The sequence below is a fragment of the Channa argus genome, chromosome 10 (assembly GCF_033026475.1).
Source record: "Channa argus isolate prfri chromosome 10, Channa argus male v1.0, whole genome shotgun sequence".
NCBI lineage: Eukaryota > Metazoa > Chordata > Actinopteri > Anabantiformes > Channidae > Channa > Channa argus.
Window position 1 is genome coordinate 26,610,196 of NC_090206.1, and position 22,811 is coordinate 26,633,006.

The 22,811-nt window shown below is 40.3% G+C and overlaps 1 protein-coding gene across 4 annotated transcripts in view; it reads left to right on the plus strand.

Moving 5' to 3' along the window:
- The first annotated feature begins 3,894 nt into the window (after positions 1 to 3,894).
- mgat4b (alpha-1,3-mannosyl-glycoprotein 4-beta-N-acetylglucosaminyltransferase B) overlaps positions 3,895 to 22,811 on the plus strand; it is an 88,370-nt gene continuing 69,453 nt past the window's right edge. For 2 of the 4 annotated variants that reach the window (XR_010915378.1, XM_067518611.1), the window contains exon 1: positions 3,936 to 4,175. Coding sequence is in view for 3 of the 4 variants with exons in the window: in XM_067518611.1 (XP_067374712.1) it covers positions 4,079 to 4,175 (97 nt within the window). In the remaining variant the exon portion in view is untranslated. Of the gene's footprint in view, positions 4,176 to 4,232; positions 4,438 to 22,811 lie in introns of those variants that run through there. The other 2 variants (XM_067518612.1, XM_067518610.1) reach the window with 2 other exon arrangements.

The following is a 22,811-nucleotide window of genomic DNA, read 5'->3' on the forward strand; positions in this document are numbered from 1 at the left end:
TCAGTAAACATTAATATTGCAAACATGAAAACAGCATAATTTTGCAAACAGATCCAAAAAATCACTATAAAGCAATCAAATATTTACTAACACAGAATATTAAACTCATGACAACCTCCCCACAGACATGGTATAACCGTGACATCATCAATGACATCGGCAGGAACAATAAAGGGGGATATGATTGGCTGCCTCCCTCTTTTTGAATTTCCCGGACAAATGGTGAGTATGAAGGACCATTTAACTTAATGATTATGAAATGTTGATGGCAAATGTAACTAATCTAACCACAAATAAAGTCTTTTCAGTGCTAAATATTAAGATGATTGGTATAAACCATGACATTTGCTGTGTAATTATACTGTATGTATATGACAGGTAGGCAATAAGATATTATTCAGAGTAGCTGGGGTTTTTGCTTTTTTGCACTAAAGGTAAATTCTACAGGAACACTACAAACTTTGGATTCTAACTTTTGGGCATCACATGGTCCTCACCTGGCTTGAACCTCTAGACTTTATTGTCAAGCTAGCATTAGCTGCATTCCAGTAGCTAAAGCCAGTAGCGTTGGCTAATATGTTTGATTTTCACAAAATGAATTGTAAAATGAAATAAAACTGTTGGTGTCATTAGCTGCTACAATGTGGAGCTAATACAAGGCAAAAGCCAAGTAATACAACTTAGAGTAACATTACTGGGGTGTTACAAACTATTTCTTTAACATAACATAAGCTAACACCAAACATTACAAGACTAGCATTATCTTCTGGCTTTCAGACTTCAGGATTAGCATGAAGCTTAGCTACAAGTCAGTGCTAGTTTCCAACATTAAAAGTGTAGCATTAGCTATTTCATTGAACTATAACATTAAATACATCAGCCGATATAAAACAAGATATTTTCTATTTCATTGTCCTTGTTTTGTTTGATTTTATTCAGTCATTGCACATTTTTCATCAACAGGGACTCAAACCACAGAAAGCAACCCCCCACAACATATTTCTGGCATTTCACATATTTAACTTTTTTGTTGAACATCCGTTTGTTTTTATGAATTGACAACCAAGAAATGTTTTTAAAATGATAGGTTTCATTTGTATTAACCTGTAGATAAGTGGTTTGTAAACAAGAAGTGATGTGGTTATAATTTAATGCTGCTTTTATTTGCCAACATTAAATGGCGATTGTTAATTTAATGTTAGTTGGCAGTTGGTTATCAAGCTAATCAATTTATAGAGTTGTCTCACTGCTAATACACAGAAATACTTTTCGTTTCCTGTGGGACTCAACCAGGAGGATGAGCGTCTCATGTTGTAACAGGTAAAGATCCTGATGACAAGGTTTGTTTGATTTTACTGCTACAAACCATTTTCCATCACATACAGTACTGTCAAACAGCATATCACATCCTTTCTCTGGTCTTTGGGACATTAATGCTAAGAATAGTAACCATACAGAATTACACTTAATATATCCTAATTTATAATCTATATATCAATGTAAATGACTGTCAGCGCCAACTACAGTATTTCAATAATTTTGACAAAAACGTGTAAAAATAGAACTTTGAAAATTGCTGGTTTTCTGAATTAGTTGGCAATAAATGTGATCTTATTTTTTGTGTCTTTAAAAACACAGCGATAATAAATGAGGCTGGTAATTGAGATTGAAATTGTTACTTCAGATAGATTAGATAGATTACACTACATTTCAGAGGGAAATATTGTATTTAGCATTTATTTTAAAGCTTTACTCACTAGTTACATTGTTTGCAGATTATTCTGGATGAAGCAGCTGTCAGTACATAAAAATATTATTAAATGAATTAACTCATTTGCTTGACGGAAAGCAAGTTGAAGTGCAGTAAAGTACCATCTCTGTTTGTGATGATCAAACAACCCAAACATGAATTGTGTCCAATCATTTTATCTGATTTAGTTTATTTCCATGTGCTGTAGAGCTTCCGTTGTTGCTAATGATAATTAAAATGTAAAAAAAATGTGATCTGTAATTTATTTACAAACCTTGGTGTTTTCTTCATCCTAATCTGGATGATGTAGGACAATCTAAATTCTCTAGAAGAAGATAGAAAAAGCTTTGTTGTAAACTGAGCTGGTGTGTGTGAGGAGTCGATGGTGTGATGCAATGTTGATATTGTAATGAGCTAGAAATACCAGGAGGTGGCGCTCGAGTTGGGTTTGTTTGGGGTGGTGGGAGTGCAGATCACAAACTCAGCATTCACCAGCCTAAAAATACACATTGCACTTATAATTCTGAAGTAAATGCTGTAAAATAGAGGAGGAGCTGTATCAGTTTGTGGGTCTGGAACATTTCTAAAGATGTCTACAGAGAGCTGGGAGTAGCTGAGGTGGTAATTAACGAAGTAGCCTACTTTTACTTACTGTACTTAATCAACTAAAAATGCTGATGTATTGTGGATGAAGCAACAAAAATGTTGAGGGGGGGGGCCAGAGGGTTTCTCTTCCATCAGAGCTTAGGACTGTGCTGGCTGCACCTGACCACTGGATGTCAGTGTGACGCTGTGGTTCATGTCTCTTATTTTCAAATATTAAGTACATTACTTCAGTATTTCTGTAGCCCAAGACACATTTTAGGTGTTGAATTTTGAAAAACCCTATTCAATAAATGTGTGATGTGGTGGAAATCATGACCTGCTCCACGGGTCTCCAGGCCATTCTAACTGATTTATATTGTCCGGTGGTTACGAGCATAGGAGTTGAAGCGCTCCAATGGGTCACCAGGTAAATGGGAGGGGTCATCACATCAATAATGAGGAAGGAGACAGAAGAAAAACATGTATTTTTCATATGTTTCTCTCACCTCTGCTTGCTGGGTGGTATAGTTCTTCTCTTTAACATAAGTACTATGTTTGAATGCAGAACTTTTACTTGTGTCAAACTGCTCTTGCATTGTAGTTATGGTACTTATGGTGCATTTCAGGCTTTAATGTCATTTAAATGTGGTTTGGATATCAAAAGTGAATTTTGTTAACATTTATGACTGAGGATATTAAAATAATTAAATATCAGAATGTACATTCACATGCTTCCTGTTTACAGCAGGTCTTTAATTTCTGCTTCAAACTGCACTGCTTTCATTTCCTAATGTGGACCTTTTATTGTATCCACATTCCGACCACCAGGTGACACTGCAGGGCAGTAAATGCAGGCCAATCTGAAAAAAAAAACATGTCAATCAATAATGAATTCATAAATCCTCCGGGGCCACTGTGCTCAGCGTAGTAACACCAACACCTTGCTGTGGGAGGCGGGCGAGGCGAACTTCAAGTTCAGGAAACGTTTGGAACCCTCGTCGTTGTTTAGACTGATGGACTTTGTAAAACGTAGCTCTGAATGATGATGAAAACCAAATTCACTTTGCTACGTCAATGACTTCTGTGGACCTTATGTCCACCCTATAGTCCGGGGGGAGGGGGCGGGGGCGTCGCAATCTCTGCAGGTCAACCTCAGCACGACATTGTGTGAGAGGAGCGGGTTGATGAGAAAGACCGCATGTTTGCCATAAGTGGCCATAATGAAATCACGTACAGGTGCGTGTACAATGCATTTTAGTACAGTAATCCAGTACTTGTACTTCATTACTCTCCACCACTTTTTGAAAATACTGTCCAGCCTGAAAGAAACCAGCGAATTCAGCGAGAAGACGCTGTTTAACCAGTTTCTGTTTCATTTGAAATATGAATCCCCCCGCCCCCCCCCCCCCACCACCACAAATGTCATAAATTAAGGTTATTTTGACTTAATTTTCTCTCTACCTCTTTTTTTCCCCCACTGTCTCTACCTGTGTCTTTCTCCTCCCCCCCTTTCTCTCTCGCTCTCTTTGCCCCCTCGCCCCCCCCCCCCCTCCCTCTCCTCAGCTCAGTCTCGCCGCTGCTGCTCAGACGGCAACAGCTCCGTCCGTATCAGCGTCTTTCAACGTGTCTCTGACGGTGTCTACCTGTCTCTCGGTCTCGGACTCTTCTACCGGTCTTCCCCCCCTCCCTCCATCCCTCCCTCCTCCCCCCTCTCGGTGCGGACATGCTCCCGGGGCTCCGGAGATGAGGCTCCGAAATGTCTCCTTCCTGACGGTCTTGTTGTTCGGGCTGTGCGGGCTGGTCTCCCTGTCCTGGTACACCGCCTTCAGCAGCTCCAGAGGTAAGAGCCGATCCCGCTGCGTCCCGGTGTGTCTGGATGTGTGCGTTCGCAAGGGGAGGCGCTCGGTTTGTCATGCTCTACACGCCGGGGTGAGGAGGGGGGCTCGTTTTGTTTTTGTTGCAGCCCCGCTTTGTGTTTTGGATGTTGCAGAAAAAAGACACATGACTGTGTAGACGTGCGGCTGCGGGCTTCGGATGCGCTGGAGGTCAAGGGAGCGTTCGGTTTGTGATGCATCACATGCCAACTACAATAAGAAGAGCAGGTACAAATGGTGGAAGGAAGAGGACTGGGTGTTGTTGCAGCTTCACTTTGTGTTGCAGAAAAAAACATGTGATGGGGGGGCGGGGGGTGCTTGGTTTGTGAACTGAGCGGGCAGGAGAATGAGGTAGAGGGTGGTGGGCTGATTCAGTTGCAAAGAAAATGTGTGAATGTAGAGGGAAAGCTTTGGTTCTGAGGTAATGAAGGGGGCACTTGATTTACGATGGCTTTACATGCCAGTCGAGGGGAGAGCGTCTATGGAGAAGTGAGAATAGGGGTTGACTGGATTTTTACTATAATACTCTAGCGTTGAGGTGTACAGGGGAGCACTTGTTTGGGATGGAACTCATTCCAGGAAAGAGCATAGAGGGTCTAGATGGAGAAGGTGTTGGAGGGCTGGCTGAGTTTGAAAACACAAGGATGGTGCAGGTGAGGGGAAGGTCGACTCTGAGGTAATGAAGGGAGAACTTCATTTGTGATGTATTGCCTAGATTTGTGCTGCTCAACTTGTGCTAGTTAAAAGAGAGACGCAAAAAATGTTTTTGCACAAAGAGACGATCCATTTAATCATGTAATGAAGGTGCGCTCGGTTGACGATGCATAAAAATCTAGATGGGGCAGGTGATGAAGTAAAAATTGAGCTGCATGGTGCTTAGAGGCTGCAGGCTTCAACTGCTCTAGAGGTAAAGGTTTGTTTCTTTACATGTTGAGAATGAATGGAAGTGGGGAGTAGAGGTGTCGGAAGCTCCAGTTGTGAGTGTGAGAGGAAGCAGCTAAGGTAGTGCAGGGTGGGGACGGGTAAACATGAGCTTTGCTAAAGCTACAAAAAGGAGCGCTTAGTTCGTGAGGTCATGTGGGGAATGCAGTAGTGCTAAGGAAGAGTGTGGACATCTCAAAATTCCCTTTTGAAAGTCTGAAGCTGCCCCAGAGGCAAATGGAGTCCTTGGTTTGTAGTGTCAAAGCAGAGGGGTGGTGTGGATGGGAGAGCAGAGTTAGTGCAACTTCCTCAGGGCAGGGCAGCACTTGGGTGGAGGGTGGGAAAGATTTGTGATTGAAAAGGAGTGCTTCATTTATGGTCCAATACAAACCAAGAGGGTGGATGCAGGTTTTTTCTTTTTTTAAACTTTGTTTTTAATTTACTTGTTTTTAATTAACTGTCAACTGTAAGGGAGCACTTGATTTATGGTGGTCTGGTTGGGAGTTTCGTCAGAATTGAGATGTTTACATGAAACTGTGATGCAGAAACTGTGTTGGGGTGTTTACACACAGGAGTGCTGCAGGCTCAGCTGTCAGCTGGCCCGGGAGCGCTTGGTTTGTGATTTCTAACAGCCTGGAGAGGAGGTGCGATTTAGTGGGCTAGATGAACAGGAGGTTTTTGACTTTAGTGGGGTTTTCTGGAGAATTTTTTTCCAGCTGCTTTTTCTCATAGGTTTGTGTTGCAGAAACAAATCAGTTAAAGGAGCGTTTGGTTTGTGATTTATCACACAGTGGGGGAGCGGGTTGCAGCAGCTGCTGTGGGACAGATGACGTCTGGAGCTTCACAGTGCTGTGCGTGGTGTGCTTGGGGCAGGCAGGTGGAGACTGAGCTGCTCCAGAGGAAAGGGAGTGCTTGCTTTGTGATATGTCGTGCCCGGCGAGAGGGGTGATGCAGCATGCGGCCAATTTTTGTTTTGCATATGCAGCAGAGAAATCAAATGCAGTGGTTTGGAGGCTCAGCAGGTTTTAATGGGAGATGCTTGGTCTTAAATACAATTCACGCCATTGGGGAGGAGTCATGTAAGAAGGCAATACTGTTTGATCTCCTTCTATGGACTCTTTCCTCTCCTCGATGTCCCGTCTCATGTAGAACATCTTTAGCGTGTTGTGCCGAGGATCATCTGTCGATCAGAGCATTTCAGACTGATTCAGGTTCAGTTTCTGCTGGAGTGGTGCATTTGAGTACAGTGTGATATACAGGAGAAAGTGCTTCTGTAATTGAAAGTTATTTTGGTGTTTTCACAGTGACTGTTTCACACGTTATGACCCTTTTGTGTGCAATCGGCACTAAACTCTGAACTGCTGAAGACACGGGGAGACAGATTTTATCTTTTGCTTCAATCTTTCATCACTTTCCCCTCACAGTTTATCCCCGTTCCAAGTTAAACCTTCAGAGGAAGTCAGTGATGTGTGTTTGTTCCATTTTTCAGTCTAAAGAGCAAATGATCAGCCCTCTTCATGAAACGAAAGGACTGTGGTCATGTTTAGCAGATCTCCAGAGAAGTCCTAACCTGTTTGAACATGCAGCTATGCAGCAGTGGGTACAGCTGGGACTTCATTTACACAAGTCTTCTAGTAATGCACAGATTTGCCTACAGCAGCTGTAGAAAATAATCACACCCCTCACAAGTTTTCAACTTTTATCTAAAATAAGCCAAAAATATAAAATGGGTAATTGCATGACAATTCACCCCCTTTAATTCAACTTGACTACATGTGTGACTTTAGAAAGTTAAATGGAGATCTGAGTGCAGCGTATGTGTTTAAAGGACAATAGTGTAAATACACCTGTAGTTTGTAGTTCAGTTACTGGTGAGTTTGTAACCTGGATGAAATCGAAATGTAAAGGTAACTGGCAAACGTATAAATCTTCATCAAGCAGGTCATCCTCAAAAACCGAGTGAATGGCCTCCCTCACTAGATGTCCTCTTGTACAAAGACACCTCTGACTCCTCTGGAGGAGTTAGAAGTTCCAGCAGCTGGTGTGGGAGACAGGAGACATAAGCTCCTCGTTGTCTTCAGTCAAACTTTGTGGGGAAGTGGCAATTAGAAAAAGGTTTGTCAGAAGGCATGTGGTGAGACTCTGAAGTCAAGTGGAAGAAGATTCTGAGGTCTGATGAGATGAATTGACCATCAGACTAGATGCTATAGCTGTTAGAGAAGCTGGGTGACAGTTGTATCTGTACGTAAACGTAAAAACAAAGACTCTCAGTACGTTCTGCAGCCTCTTCCCTGTTTATGGTGGTTTCACCTGGATGGACAGTGGAAATCACACTAAATCACATTTCTGTGTTTTATGTCTTGATGCTCACAGATGACTGACTGATGACTGTGAGAAGGAGACGATGGTGTTTTACCTTTAGCTTCCCTTCAGCTCACTGAAGCTCTGTTACAGACCACATTCTTTAATTTTACACCTCAATCTACTGTCTGCATACACATAAAACCTCTATATGGTTTTGCTGTTTTCTACATTTTAAATACAATAATCTTGTGCTACAACAGCAACACTTAGCAGCTGAGACTAGGAGCTGTCTTGTTCTTGGTGAAAGTCGGTGTCAAACGATAGAACTGGTTTTTAGTCCAACAGGTTTTCAGAGAGGAGCTTTGATCTAGTTCCTTTCCCAGAAACCTTTCGTTTGTGTGTTTGTTTGCTGAACGTTGGAGATGTAACGTTCTCCGAGAAGCATTTAGGCGATGTTGTCTTGCATTTCCACTTGAATGTGCTCTGTGATCAGTCAGACAGCAGAAAGGGAGGCGTGTTAACTGGGGTCTCAGTGTGTCAGTCAGGCAGGTTCAGACTCTCCCACTCACCCTGTATGTTCTTTTTTTTAATGTCTATTTAAGAAATAATACAATTTCTTTTATCAGAATAAACTTTAGGTTTTCTTCATTTTATCCCCTTTCTGATTCTTAAATGATCATAATTATATCATAATAATTTTGGACATGGGTGTTAATGTTAAGTAGGTTTTAACTGAGTTTTGTTTTTGTTGTTCATTTGGTAAATACTGTGAAACAGGTGATATTTTGGACCTATTGCTTTCTTGTATTCCTGAATAAGTAAAATGTTTCTCATTATGCATAAATTAATATGTATTTAATTTTTATTGCAAACGTCAGTTGTAGCAAAATTTCTAACTGACATTTGGTGATTACGGCTGCTTTAGCAGAAATCTTTAACTATCTGCAAAAATTACAGAAGCCAAATACATTTATCAACTGCAAAATACAAAGAGTACATTTATTGATTAGTAAATTGAGGCAAGTCAATTGACAGCTATTTTGACCAAAAAGTATTTTGGAGAGTTTGAATTGAGACACATAAAACAAGCTGTTCCTGTGTGTGAAAAGCAATGTCAGTTATAAGTGAATTAAGATTAAAATGAGAGGGTTGTTTACAGCACACTGCACCATATTTAAAATCAAACCCCAGGAGCTGTGTTCTGGAGGTTTCCTGAGTCATTTCACATTTTCCCAAACACCAGTTGCCTTACACATTCTCATAAAAATCTATTTCCTTCCTCGAAGCCAACATTCTCAATCCCCAGCGTCTCAACGTGAGAAAACGACATGCTAAGGTGCACGTAAAGCACCTTTTGAATAGTTGCAGCAGTTCGCTGTGAAATATGAATTGGTTGGATCACGATGCAGAGCTGCAGTTTGTGGTTTGACTCAAATAGTTTAACTGAACACAGGAAAGACTGGGGAACCACATCCTGCTCTGGACAACAGCGACAGTGTTCTGGTGCTGTATGTTTCTGAAGCTGTGACCTTAACAAAGCAGAAACAGGCAGAACATACAGATTCTAATCTTTGAAGCAAATAAAAAGAGAAAATACTTTCTCAGCAAGTTTACTGAAAGGAATGTGTGTGAGAAACTTCTATCAGAGGAGTCAAAACACTGTCTTCTACTTTTATCCATTTGGAAGAAAGCAACAGACTGATGGAATCAAAGAACTTTTTTCTTTATCAGGAATGTGAGCAATAAGCACAGCACAGGTTTAGCTGGATGGTGACACTGTTGTATAAGAAAATCTCATGTTCGTATAGCTGTCGCAGCTCTTCATAAACATGTGGTTAATTGTTTGATGAAAACTTCCCTGGAAGGGAAGTTAAAGAGTTGCCCTTAAATGCTGCGTCATGTCAAAAAATAAAATTCAGTTTTCTAATACAACCAGATGTTATCGTGATCAAATATCTATATTGTGGAAACTAGTTGATTTAGGATTAATAATTTACTGATGAGATACAGTAGTTGTTGAACTATAACAGACTCTTTGTGTTAATTTATTGAACTGGTAGTTTGATAAACTTAAATGTCTCATTTTGAAGAGTTAAAGCTGCATTGATCTTGCTAAATAGACGACATCACTTAATTTATTATATATTAAAGATTTATAACTCTAAAGCCTCCTGGAAAGAATATGCTGCTTTTATTTTTTTAAAACTATAAAACGTTGTGTGACTCAGAAATTCATGCATTTCAAGTTAAAATAACTTGTATTTAGAAGTTCTCACAATTAAAAACTAGAAAATGTAAGTTGAGACTAAAATGCAAAACTTATATTTATGTTGAATAAAATATATTAGTGGATTTCACAAACTTGTAGTATAATCTCTGGTGACTTAACAGAACTTGACAAGCTGATGCTTCCAATGCAGACAGGAAGAGAAAACAGTGTGAACCTGGTGGATCCTCCAGGAAGCACTGTAGCAGAATAAAACAACAGGAGAGAACAAACTAATAATAACAGCTTTTAAATGTATCATTCATTGTAATTGAGAGTAGACTCATCTAAAGAGTTATCATGATGATGACAAATCATACAAAAAAATACATTTGGATTCAGATTCTAGACAACAATTGTGTCTCCTAATAATAAGACTACATAGTTCTGTTTTTTTTTTTTTGTGAAAATCATGGGAATATGATCAGAGGCAATGTGTTTTTTAATGAGCAAAGCAATTTACAGTTGGGTGCAAACATTTGCATCCCGTTATTTTGAAATGCCAAAAAGAGAAAAACAAAGATTTTATTGAAATCAACATAATATTGAAAGTACATTCAGTTAGTACAAACGTTATTTCATCAGAAATTAAAGTTCTTTTTTTTTGTTTGTTTAATCAAGGTGGATGCAAACGTTCGTAACAGCGACAGAGTTAATGGAGGTTGTCTGAGTAGATGGTTTCTGCTTCCAGGGGGAAATGTTGTCTTATTGGTGGAGCTAGAGAGGAAGGTTCAGCAACGGCAACATCAGGAAACATTAACAGCTTTACATTTTCATGTAGTACTTAATGAGTACAATAGAATATGAGAAAGTACTACAAAGTAGCACAGAGAACTACACACCAGCTGCTCTCTCCACTGTGTTTAGACCCCAAACCAAAGGTTCAGATGAATCAAATGTGGCTGTGACTCATCCATCTTCCTGACATCACACACACACACACACACACACACACACACACACACACTGTCCCTGTGTTTCTTATGTTTGCCCATCATGCTCCTTTCCATCCTTTCCGGACGAAGGGGTATTTCTGCTGCAGAGCAGAGATTGATTTACACACCGATGGTTAACCAGCGTGTGTTTGTGTGTTGTAGCACTCAGGGTAAATTAGTTCAGTCAGTGGAGCTGCAGAAAGAAGGTGCGTTGATTTATTCATTCCTCTGTGACTGCGGTGGTGATGTCATGTCAACTGCAGTGAAGTCAGAGGTCAACACCTTTTAATCCAGCCCTGTGATTGGCTGTAGGTGAAATGGTTCTTTTGTGGTGGCCATGTTGGGCATCCTGGGGTCTGGGAAAACCACGATGAAAGCCCCGTTCAGCCTGTAGGCGAGTGACTTTAATCCCATTTGAAGCCACATCCTTGAATTGTAAAGTGGATCTCTGATGTTTTCCTCCTTGTGTTTTTATCAGCTCTGTGTGACAGTGGAGTAAAGAGGCCAAGAGCTGATCAAATGTGCTGCTGCACTGTCAGCTCCAGCACTGCTATTCTGTGTCGAGCCCTGTGTTTGTCTACACTGTCAGATTGTTCCTGTTAGAAGGAGCTGAATGAGCTGTTAGCAGCTCCTGTTTGCAGTGATACTGAAGCAAACTCAAAAATGTAGAGATGCTCAGACAATTTCTACAGCCTCTGTTTGTTTACGATGGACATCAGAGATATGAAGTACTCGGGAAGTGGAAACACTGAATCATAGCAGCTTGTTTCTAAGTTCAGATCTCGCTGATTGTGAGAGTTTTTAACTCTAATTCCCTTCAAACCTGAAGGGAATATTACCTTCCTGTCTGCTGAATGTCCGTCACAGATCCCATTGTGTGATGTCATGACTGAGGTTTCCGACCTCCCAGTGCAAAGTTTATCCTGAATGAACAGGCCTGAAAGGACTATTCTGCTGTTTTTCATCCAGTGTTTACGATGCAGTCGTAAAATTTAAAGTTACTATCTTAAATCTTACTCTGACTGTGTGTGTGTGTGTGTGTGTGTGTGTTTGTGTGTGTGCATCCACGAAGCTGCAGAGGCTCCCAAACACACACACGGATTGATTTACTACATGCCAACAGCAGACGGCTCATAGTGATTAGATGACGCATCGGCCTCTTTTAGGCTGGAAGTGAACATGCTTGGCCTTGTCCTCCTGTCACTCACTCACTCTCTCACACACTCACACACACACTCACACACACACACACACATCCTGCCTGGCATTGTTTAACTGTGATAACCTTGGTTTTACTTTCCTCTGTGCTGCTTTGCTTCTGTTGCACAGAACGGATCCATGAGGTCTGTTCTGTGGTTCTGTAACACTCTGTTGTAAACAGAGCTGTGTGTGTGTGTGTGTGTGTGTGTGCATGGCCTTCTGTCTGTTCTTTTGTTCAAATCATCATGATGAGGACAGTTTTGCTGGTCCGTGGAACTTTAATGTACAGTGTTAAAGCTTTGCTTTCCGGTCTTTCAAAGTGAGGTGCCTAAACGCAGAAGACAGTAGATCTTGGTCACTTGGCCGTGTTTTGTTTCTGCCAGAATATGACAAAGCTGTAAGAAATCGAGGATGTGCTGCCCTTGTTTTAACAATGTTCAGCTGAGACCCATATAAAACTTAAGCAGCTCAATCAAGTTTGTATTTAGAACAGATTCATGTTCTTCAGTATTGTTTTAAAACCTGCTAAAAATCCAAAACTAATCCGACTTAATTTTACAACCTTGTTTTGTTTAGACACTGTGTAAATTGTATATGAGAATACAATGCACTGACTTACAAATCAAATGTAAAACTTATACAAATCCAGCACTGATTGACTGATCCTCCACATACAACCACTGCACAACTCTGTAGTAAACTGACCTACAGTCCAGACCTGTCACCCACTAAAAACATTGGTGCACAGCTGCAAACCTCCAGAATATCAAGCACAAATGGGGAAAAACATTTCACTTTCAAAACTTAAGCAGTTGGTCATAGTTTCCAAACACTTGGACTGTAGCGTCCCAGCTTTTCTGACAGTTGGGTTGCAGCAATAATGTTAATGTTGGCGGTGAGGTTCAGATTAGAGATAAAACGACTGGTCCAGTCTTCAGCTGTGAATAGAACCAGGACTGTGGGCTCAGAAAGAGTCACGACACCTGATGAAACACTGTGTTGATGAGCAGTAAATACATTTATGTGTAAATGTGACAGAACTGATGCCTTTCTCCAAGTCTGAACGGTGCCCTGGCTGCAGGTTCAGTAGTATTTGGGTGTAATGCAGTACACACTGTAGTACTATTGGATTGTTGATGGTTTGGGAAACCAGAGATGAGAGAGGTGGAGAAGAGTATCGATCGGCATCTCTCGGTTTTCACTCATCTCTCTTTTCTCATTCTTTCCTTCACCTTCACTGACATTTGCTGTTGGTCAAGAAACAACCATCTTCTTTCCTGTCCTCTCCCTGTCCTTGTTGTGGCCTTTCTGTCTTTACTTTTGTCACCGCTCTCTCTTCCTTCCTCCTCAGTTTTACCGCTTTCTTTTATCTCTTGCTTCAAGTTTCTCCTCTTCCTCTTCTCTTGCCTTCATATTCTTTGTCACTGCAACTCCACCCAAATCTTTCGTTCATATTCCCTCTTGTGCTTTATTGTCTTGCGGGTTTTCTGACTTTTTAATTTTTCTCTTCCATCTTCATCCTTTTCTCATTGAGCTGCAATTGCCGATTAGCAGAAAATGAACTGACAGCTACTTCATGTAACTGAATAATAGTTGAGCAAACAGGCCAAACATGCTGTGCTTCTTTTAAACTTTGAATAGAACAAACTGAATATCTCTTTACTCTATTGTGTTAATTGATAAAAATACTGTTTAGTTGCAGTCTGTCTTCTGCGTTTTCTCTGATCTTGCCTGCTCCCCCCTTTCACCCTGTCTCCTCTCATTAACTTGCTCTTAGTCTTTTCTTTTCCTGGGCTCTGGGGTTTGTGCAGTAACAGGAGAGGATCTTTGTCAGTTTGGTCAATGTGAGGGGAAACTGAGAGCTCAGTTTGTGTTTCTGTGTGTGAGTGTGTAATGTGAGCTTCAGATTAACTGTGATCTGTGTTACAGAAGCTGCTGTTTGAGGTGTCACTCACACTGGTAATAGCTGTGGCCGACTGCGTGTTTGGTTTTGCATTTAATTCCTTCAGCTGTTGGCTGTGATCTAAATCAACATTTAACATTTGAATAACGTCCTGATCGAATGCTTTTGGCTCTGATCCAATCAGAGTCCTGTCGATGCTTAAAATTGACCCAAGTAATTCCACTCATACAACAGCTGAGCAAACTCCTCCATGAGCGTTACTGTACATCTGCTATAAGGCAGTTTCAGAGATGCTGTCTGGATCATTTCCAGCCCAGAGATGGACTGGTGATAAATGAAGTCAGCTTCTGCTTTGTCATCTTTGGCCTTGTCGGTGTCTGCCAAACGTTGGCTGCTTTGGTACATTCACACCAGTCAGCCATGAGAAGTCCTAATATGCTGCTTTAAGTACTGGTTGTGAGCAGGAGCTAAACTGAACGGGTCTGAACTCCATCTCCTTCACTTTTGGTTTCAAACATTGCAGCTTCAAGACTTTGTCTCACTATGATGAAACTAATTGTAGATTGTTACCTGCTCACACAGCAGCACAATCCATATGTGAGTCCCCAAAATGAGAGGTGCAATTTATGCCCCTGTAACAGCAGCCATAACTTCATTAACTCTTTAAATTCTCTGCAGTGACATTGTACATAGATTTAAAGCGACTGCGTTTAGTAGATTCCATTGTGTTGACTGGTTTATTACTAGTTTTTGCTTTTCTTGCTTAAATGTAGGGGTTGGGGAGATGTGCTGATGTAATTTATTACACAAATACTTCGATTTGGGTAACATGCACCACAAGTAGGAAGTAAGATGTCTAATGAGTCCACTGACGAGTGAGCACAAAACCTCAGCCATGATCATCTAAAGTATGGGAGTATTTGAAGCAGGGTTTTATTAGTTTTGCTGGTGAATTGCTGAATGTAAATTTCACCACATTCCTTTAAATTAAACAGAACAGTGCTTTAATCCTCATATCATTTTTATCCTGTAAAACACAAATCATACTTTGTCATATTTGTTTGCTTAAAGAGAAGATGATTGAATACAATATAGAAAATAAATGATTGATGAATTTAAATTCTTTTCAGTACATTAATTGTTATATTAATTGAAAAAAAAATCCATAGATTAAACAACCAAAAATGATCATTTGGTGCAGTCCTACCTAAATACAATTATAATAAGTAAAAGTTTAGGCACCATATCTGTACTCTACTAGCTTTAGTTATTTTTGGCTAAACAGCATCTGGTCTCTTAACAAACCTTCAGTTTGGATGAAGTATTTACATTGTCGATGTTGCATATAGCTGCTGTTTAACAGTAGCTCCTCTTCTCTTGATACTGCAAATCGTAAAACGTAACATCTGTCTTAAAGAACACAGCACGACCACATGAACAGAGTAGAAGCAAATAAGAATTTATATTTGATTCACTTTATTTTAGTCAATACTGTCTGTAGTCGGAAGAGTTTAAGTGACTGAAGCAGGTGGACACCAAAAGACAAAACATCTTAGCTCAAAATATGACCATTTAGTTTATCTGGCAGATTGTCGGTTTCACATTCACGTTCCCAAATTCCTGAAACACAGTTTTTGGGCATCACATGGGGAAAAAAAAAAAAAAGAAAACCAAAGTATCAGGCAGATTGTCTTTACTTTAACAACAGAACTTCTTTATCTCTGTTGTCTTGGACTGTGTAGACAGCACGAGGTTAAATCACCAGACCAAAACAGTGTGTGTGTGTGTGTGTGTGTGTGTGTGTGTGTGTGTGTGTGTCTCTGACATTGACTGCTCCCCTTGCATTAGGTTGGATAGCTTTAAACCCCCTAACTCCCCCTATTTATACCCCAAACCACACACTCTGCTGCAGGCTGTTGTCATGGTACGAGCTGTCACTGCTGTGGGTGGTTTTCAGCATCAAGCCAGCTCTTCCTGTGGGCGTGTGTGTGTTGTACTAAATCCATCTACAAACAAGTAAAGTAAATTTTTATCAAAGCCTCCTTCTCCTCCTCCAGGCGTAATTTATTCAGCTTTGCTCAAAACCCAGCAACAGTTTAAACATAGTCAGGTCTTTATCATTACCCTCAGGTCGAAAAAGGTTGATCGGGTTTTACAGGTAACATCAGTTTTAAAAGTTATCCCATGGAAGCAAAAGACAACACAACATAAAATATGAGTGCAGCAAAGTGCGTCTAAATGCGTAAACGATTTTCTTACAATTTCACTGTAAATTTGCACTTCAGCCAGCCATAAGGACCATCTGTTATCACTTACGTTCCCCTTTATAGGGTGAGATATGAACCATTTATATTATTTTACTTAATCAAAAATACTGCTCAGAGCCAGATCATCGTCTGTTTGCCCTGATCTCAGCAGCTCCTCGGTTCTTAACTTGTGGATTTAATGTCACAAATCTGCCATCGACAGCAGTCGGTATAGACATACTCTGATCAGTCATGACCTTATAACCACATGTGCAATTTAACACAATCAATACAGTGGCTCTGCCACAAATTCTACTTTTACAATGTTATAATTTCTTCCCAGACTGATGTGGCCAAAACCTTAGAACCAGCTCTTCTTATAATGCTCTCCAGTACGACTTCACCACAATCTTTGACCTCAATGAAAAACACAAATGGAGGAGCATTTGACAACAGGTTGGTAACATGACTGAGTCAGGTCATGTTACGTTCACCAATATTTGACAAACTGCGCCAAAAAATTGTTTGTGTGAAAAATTTCAGAAAAATGTTGCTCAACATAAAGTTATGAAGACTTTGAAGATTTCACCATCTACAGTATATAATATCGAAAGATTCAGAGAATCAGGAGGAATGAAAGGGACAAAACTGTATGAAAAACAGGCCTGAAATCACTGTATGGGTCTGTGAACACAGTTCACTGTGCAAATCACAAATGTAAGTTAAAGCTGTATCATGTAAAGAAAAAGCCACATGTGAACACGATTCAGAAACACTGCCGTGTTTTTTGGGCCAAAGCTCATTTAAAATGGTCTGAGGCAAAATGGAACTATTCTGTGTTCAGATGAATCAAAATTAGAAATTCTTTTTGGAAACTATGGACGCTGTGTCCTGTGGACTAAAGAGGACAGGGACCATCCAGCTTGTTGTCAGTGGAAAGTTGAAAAGCCTGAATCTCTGATGGTATGAGGTGCATTACTGTACCAATAAAATGGGACTTTAAACGTAACAGGAACATTATAGTTTTATCACTAGTTATGGGTTATGTTTTAAAGATGCCAAAGAATTTTAGTTTGGGTGACATCCCACGGTTACTGTTGCAGACGCACACACACTATTTTGTGTGTGTGTGTGTGCGTTTCCTGGAGAGTCCAAGATGTTGTGAAAGAAACTGATGAATATTTGATGTGAGCTCTGGGAGGTCGGGTTGCACTCAGACACACAAACAGGCTGAGGGAAACCATCTGAAGGACTTGCTTCAGTTTGTGTCCTTGTGTGTTTCCACATGGCTGTAGATGGTTTAAAGCTCAGGATGCCATCTCCTCACACTTTTTAGTCGAATCCAGCTCCATTTCTCCAGACTTACAAATGTAAATGACATCAGAGGTTTGCATTTACCAAACCTACTGTATTTATTTTATATTTTAACAGAAGTAACAGAGATTTCTTGATGGCCAGTGGCCAAAATTGTGGGCTGTCATGGAGGCGGAGACTGAACTTGGGACATCAGACTTCTGTTTAAAGTACAAGTGTGACCCCAACATTTGTTGCTCCGTTTTAACAAGTGGTGGTGTCGCCATAAGAGGGTAGGGACAAACCACCAACCAACCAATATCAGCGTTACGGTTGGATGATTTGTTGGAACATGATGAAAACCTTTTCCAATCCTAAATATTTTCAGTGTTTTTTTAAGCAGCAGAAAGCTTCACAAAGCTGAGAGCTCATCCTGGAGACAAAGCATCAAGTCAGGGATCAGTCCTGAAGTGGTTTGTCTGATGTCATACTGGTCATTTGAGCACCAAACTTGATCCAAGGGACACAGAACTTTTAATAAAACTGCAGCCCAAGTGGAGAGTGTTTGAAAAAGGACCACGATTCCAGAAACAAGCCTTAACAAAGAACCTGACAAAGGAGTCAGAGTTTCTCATCTCCTGAAGCCACTGTTTTGACAAATGGATACACAGATTGCAAAAATGCACTGAGGCTGGTGGTGACTCTTTAGAAAGTAGAAGATCAAAATGGTTTCTGAAGAAGAAAATGATTTCTGTTAAAACTAATGGAACTTTGGAACTGCCCTGATTAACATCCAGGTGTTGGCATGCAGACAACAGCACCACTCCGTTAGCTTGACTTTACAATCTACACCTGCTCAGACACAATCACAATATGTTAACTAATGTCACAGACCATACGAGAGAGAGAGACCCACACTGAGTTCTTGTGAGCAAACTGGGTCAGAGCTGTGATTGCAAAAGCAGCATTTGATCTTTGCACATAAGTGTCACAGACAATGTGAAGCAGCTCTTTAGAGATGAACGCACAGGACAACAAACCTCCCTGCAGATGTTTCCCTGATGTGCGAGGGTGTGATGGACTGTCAGCGCTGTGTTTTAGCGTGTTGATTTTGCAATCTTTTATTTCCAGCTGCTCTGTTCACCTGACAGAGTGTGTGTGTGTGTGTGTGTATGTGAGAGAGAGACCCTGAACTACAGATTAACTCTGTCACACACACACACACACACACACACACACACACACACACACACACACACACACACACACACACACACACACACACACACACACACACACACACACAGTGCTGTAACAGTCCGGATGAAAGTTTGTTTTGAGAAAATGTGCTGACACTTGGATATGTTGACTAAGCAGTGTGTGTGTGCGTGTGTGTGTGTGTGTGTGTACCAGTGGTATCAGGAGGACCACATGTGACCCACTGCCTTCAGCATGTGACTGTGTGATTTTATGTTTCTGGACATGACCTTTGACATCCTGTTTTTCACCCAGTTGGAGCTTTGCTGATTCACACACCTGATGAACACGAGACCAATTATCTTCATTTCCTTTTTCAGCAATGATTTCTCAAGTTATTATTTAACACTTTGGGCAGTAGCAGCTCTTTAAATTAGAGGATTTGGGATTTTTGAATGGGGTCAAATAAGGGTCAATGAGACTCTGAGTTTGTGGTGTATTTTAGCTTTATTTCAAAGTAAACCTTTTGGACCTGAAATTGAAGCATGGAAGGCCTTTCTAAAATTGATGTTCCTAAAATTGATGTTCTTAAAATCGATACTTAGTTGTTTTTGTTTTTTTTTCTTCCCCATCTGTAGAGAACATGGGATAGGAAGACTTGACCTGAGCAGGCCCACGCAAACAGTAAACCCAAATGATTATGATGATGTGTTCTTGACAGGATCTTCAGAACGAAGCTCCTTTAAACTGTTAAGTACAGGTCTCGCTCGGTCTCACGTTTAAAAAAAACAAACATACTAGATACACTTGGATTCGCTTGGGTTTTAGAAATATTGACACACACTTCTGGCTCTGGCACAGGAAAACTGCGGAGATAAGGAACCAGGCAAAATGCTGTAGAACAACATTTAAACCAAGCTTGAACTCCAATAACATGCTGAAATATCTAATAGCATCATTGAAAAATGTCATTTCCACATAAACAGAATCCTCCAGCAGCATTTATCGAAACTACAAAGAGGAGAGAAATAAGTGAAGACAGATGGAGAGAAAATCTAGCTCGACTATAAAAGGGGGAAACAGAAACAAGATAAGAACAGAAGAAACAAACTGGATCATATTCAGAGAGAGGAGGTGAAGAGGAGGAGGTGACGGGGAGTCTCTGCTACAGAATCCGATCAGCTTCCTCACACAGAGCGAACCATCTGTCGACCAGAAACCCTGTGTGTGTGTTGGAGATTCTCTTTCATTAGATTCGTTTTTTGTTTCCATCCAAATTTCAAGAACAGCAAAAAAAAAAAAACATTTATCATTTAGGTTTATTTAATTAAATTTTCCAGCTGAGGGAGCAATAAGGTGTAGTTTAAAAAAATAAAGAAACAAGTGGATAATAAAATGCAGAAAGCCTGATGAAAATCTGACATTTCTGTTCATGTGTTAATTTGAGTATAAATTTAAGTTAATGACTCCTCATGGCAACATTTGATTCACTGCCTGTTGTTTAATTCTTTGATCATTTTCCATCCTACTTTTCAGTATTTAGCTTTCGCTGAGTCATCAGCTTCTGCACCTGAAAAGTGTTAAGATATGTCAAGGTTTTTTTTTTTAAAGTCATATGACCACCACAAACATGGCAGCCTGTTAACACGCATGCCATGTCCAGCCAGACCCCCCCCACCCCCCAGTTCCACCTGTTTACTGTAGCTGCCCTAAAGAGCAACATGCCCACGATGCCAGTGTTACTGCTAATAGCCATTTGCAAACACACTTTTAAATGAATTAGTTTACAATCAGTTTCACGACTTCCAGCAGCTGCATGTGATAACAGTGACATTTCTTTATATAGGAAATCAATGAGCAATGCTGTATAACTTAATGCAGAATAAAATGACTTAGTTCACATTTGTAGTTCACAATTTAGAATTTAAATTTAAAGATTCAGTTTCAAACAATGAATCTTACAAGTTAATGAGTGTGAATGGAGACAATACACAGACATGAGTGAAATGGATTAAAAAAAAAACCTAAAGCTACAGTTTGGTAAATTGAAACCTTCAGACTCTCCTGTTTCATATTGTCACTTTTTTTTTTTTAGTCCATGTGAATTTTCTTTACTATGTGAAACATGAAAAATTTGGAGCATCACAGTTAAGTGTCTGAATACTTGAAAATTAGAGATTTGACCTTATTAACAGTCCTTTTACTTTTTGCACCCTGTCATTGTAGGTTATTAAGGATGGACACATGCCAGTTTTATACATCCAAATTAAAGTGTGTAAAAAGTGAAGAAAAATGAATCTAGTATTGTGTTCGATACCACATTAATCTCCACAGGTGGTTTAGACCTAAGACAATTGAGGACAGTATTAAAGCTGGAAAAAAAAACTCTGTTATTATCGTTATTAACAGTCATTCTCATGTCGGCAACAACCAGGGTTATATACAGTAATTAGAAAAGTACATGAAGTTCTATGTTTTCCAAAGTTTTTTTTACCTTCTTATTCCTGTGAAGACTCTACAGTGCATCTTGTCCACACTTTTCCATCCAGGATCTCATCCATCTTTTTTTTCTTTTCAGGAAACGTTGCTTCCTTAATTTAACACCGTTCACTGCCATATTTGTTTTGGCAGAACGTCTGAGAATTTTTCTTCCCACTGCATTAGTTTAACTGTAATGAGGATTTTACTGTCCAGCAACTCTTTCTAGAAGTATCACAGTTTAGTACTTGTATCTGTACCCGGTGGACTTCACTCGTAGATAACTGCCTAAAACATGTTGTCTCTCTTTGGCTGTTTTTAGTAAGATACTGCTTTTAGGACTAGACCTTCTTCTTCCAGCTTCCTCTTGGGAAGAAGAAGCTAAAGTGAGACAATGTGCAGATCTTCTTGTTCTTGTCAGCTGTCTTCTTCTTGGATGCAGCTGTTGCACATTCAGGTTTGCAGAGACTTTGTCTGTGATTGTGGTAAAGACAACGCAACAACATTAGCGGTCCAGGTTCCTTTAACTAAAACCTCCCTGCACAAAACAAGTAGACTGTCGCCCCCAGAAACATGCTTCAATGTGAGAGCAGGGAGAGAAGTGTTGCTCAATGAACGAAATTATTTTTGTCTCCTGTGCTGAAACAGCTTGGCTCAAAATAAATTAAAGAACATTTCCTGAGAATTTGGGTGTGCGACCTTCTACATGTTTTGTGCTTGAAATATGAGGTCACGGAAAATGGACTAACAAAGCAAAGCTGTTGTTAATAATTTCTGACTAAAATGAAAACATGATATTAAAATTATCCAGGTGGCTCCATAATAACACACACAATTGTCTTTCTATAGTTGTGAGGACACTTGATGACATAATCCATTTCAGCAAAATGCACAAACCCAATTGTAACTTCAACATCAAATCCCAAGTCTTAACCTTCAACCAGCTCTCTGAAGTTGGACCAGATGTCCTCACAAAGCTAGTATTGGACTAAAATATGTCCACACAGCTGAGAGGGCACATGTTGAACAGGCTCAGTAATGTCAGGTGTGTGTGTGTGTGTGTGTGTGTGTGAGAAATGTAAAGCCCGAGTAAAAAGCTCAGACTCAAAATGGACTTCCTTCCCCCTGTGCCATCTTTAATTTGTCCTTCCATCAGATAACTCTTCCTCTTTTTATTCTCTGTCCTTCTCCATAACCTCATCCCTCCATTTTTGTCTGCAATTACCCATCCCCTCTCAATCCCCCCCTCCTTTTTTATGCTGTTTCTATGGCAGCAGGGCCATAGGGGTAGAACAGCAGTTATTATTACTTAAATTATGTCACAGCAGTAGTGGGGGGTGGCATGGGGGGGGTAGCTGCTACTGCTGATGGAGATCATGATAAGTATGTGTGTCGAGGACAAACATCTTCTGTTGGTATGTGTGGGGGGGGGGGGGGCAATAATGTGTGCGCACACACTGCCTCTGAGCTCTGTGTGTTTTTCTGCATGGTCTCTATTTATAGCCAACATAGCGGAGACCCCAGAGGACTGTGCTGATGTTACACACACTCAGTCACAGTGAATGTCGGCTTTCTTCTGGCCTCAGGTTCAAACCAACCAAACTCTTCTTCCTGCTAAAATACAATTTTGTCAGTGCTCAGAGCCAAACGCACAGTCAATGTAATCATGTTCAAAAGTCGGATAAAAAATTACAATAAAACTTAATTTCAAATATAAGTTTTTGGGAATGACACTATTTGAGGGACCATTTCCTGAGAGACACCTCATCACGTAAGTTTCCATGCATTTAAAACTTGTTGGAGCAATCTGCGTTCTCTGGTAATCGGGAACCGATGTATACTGGCCCAAAAGGGGAGAA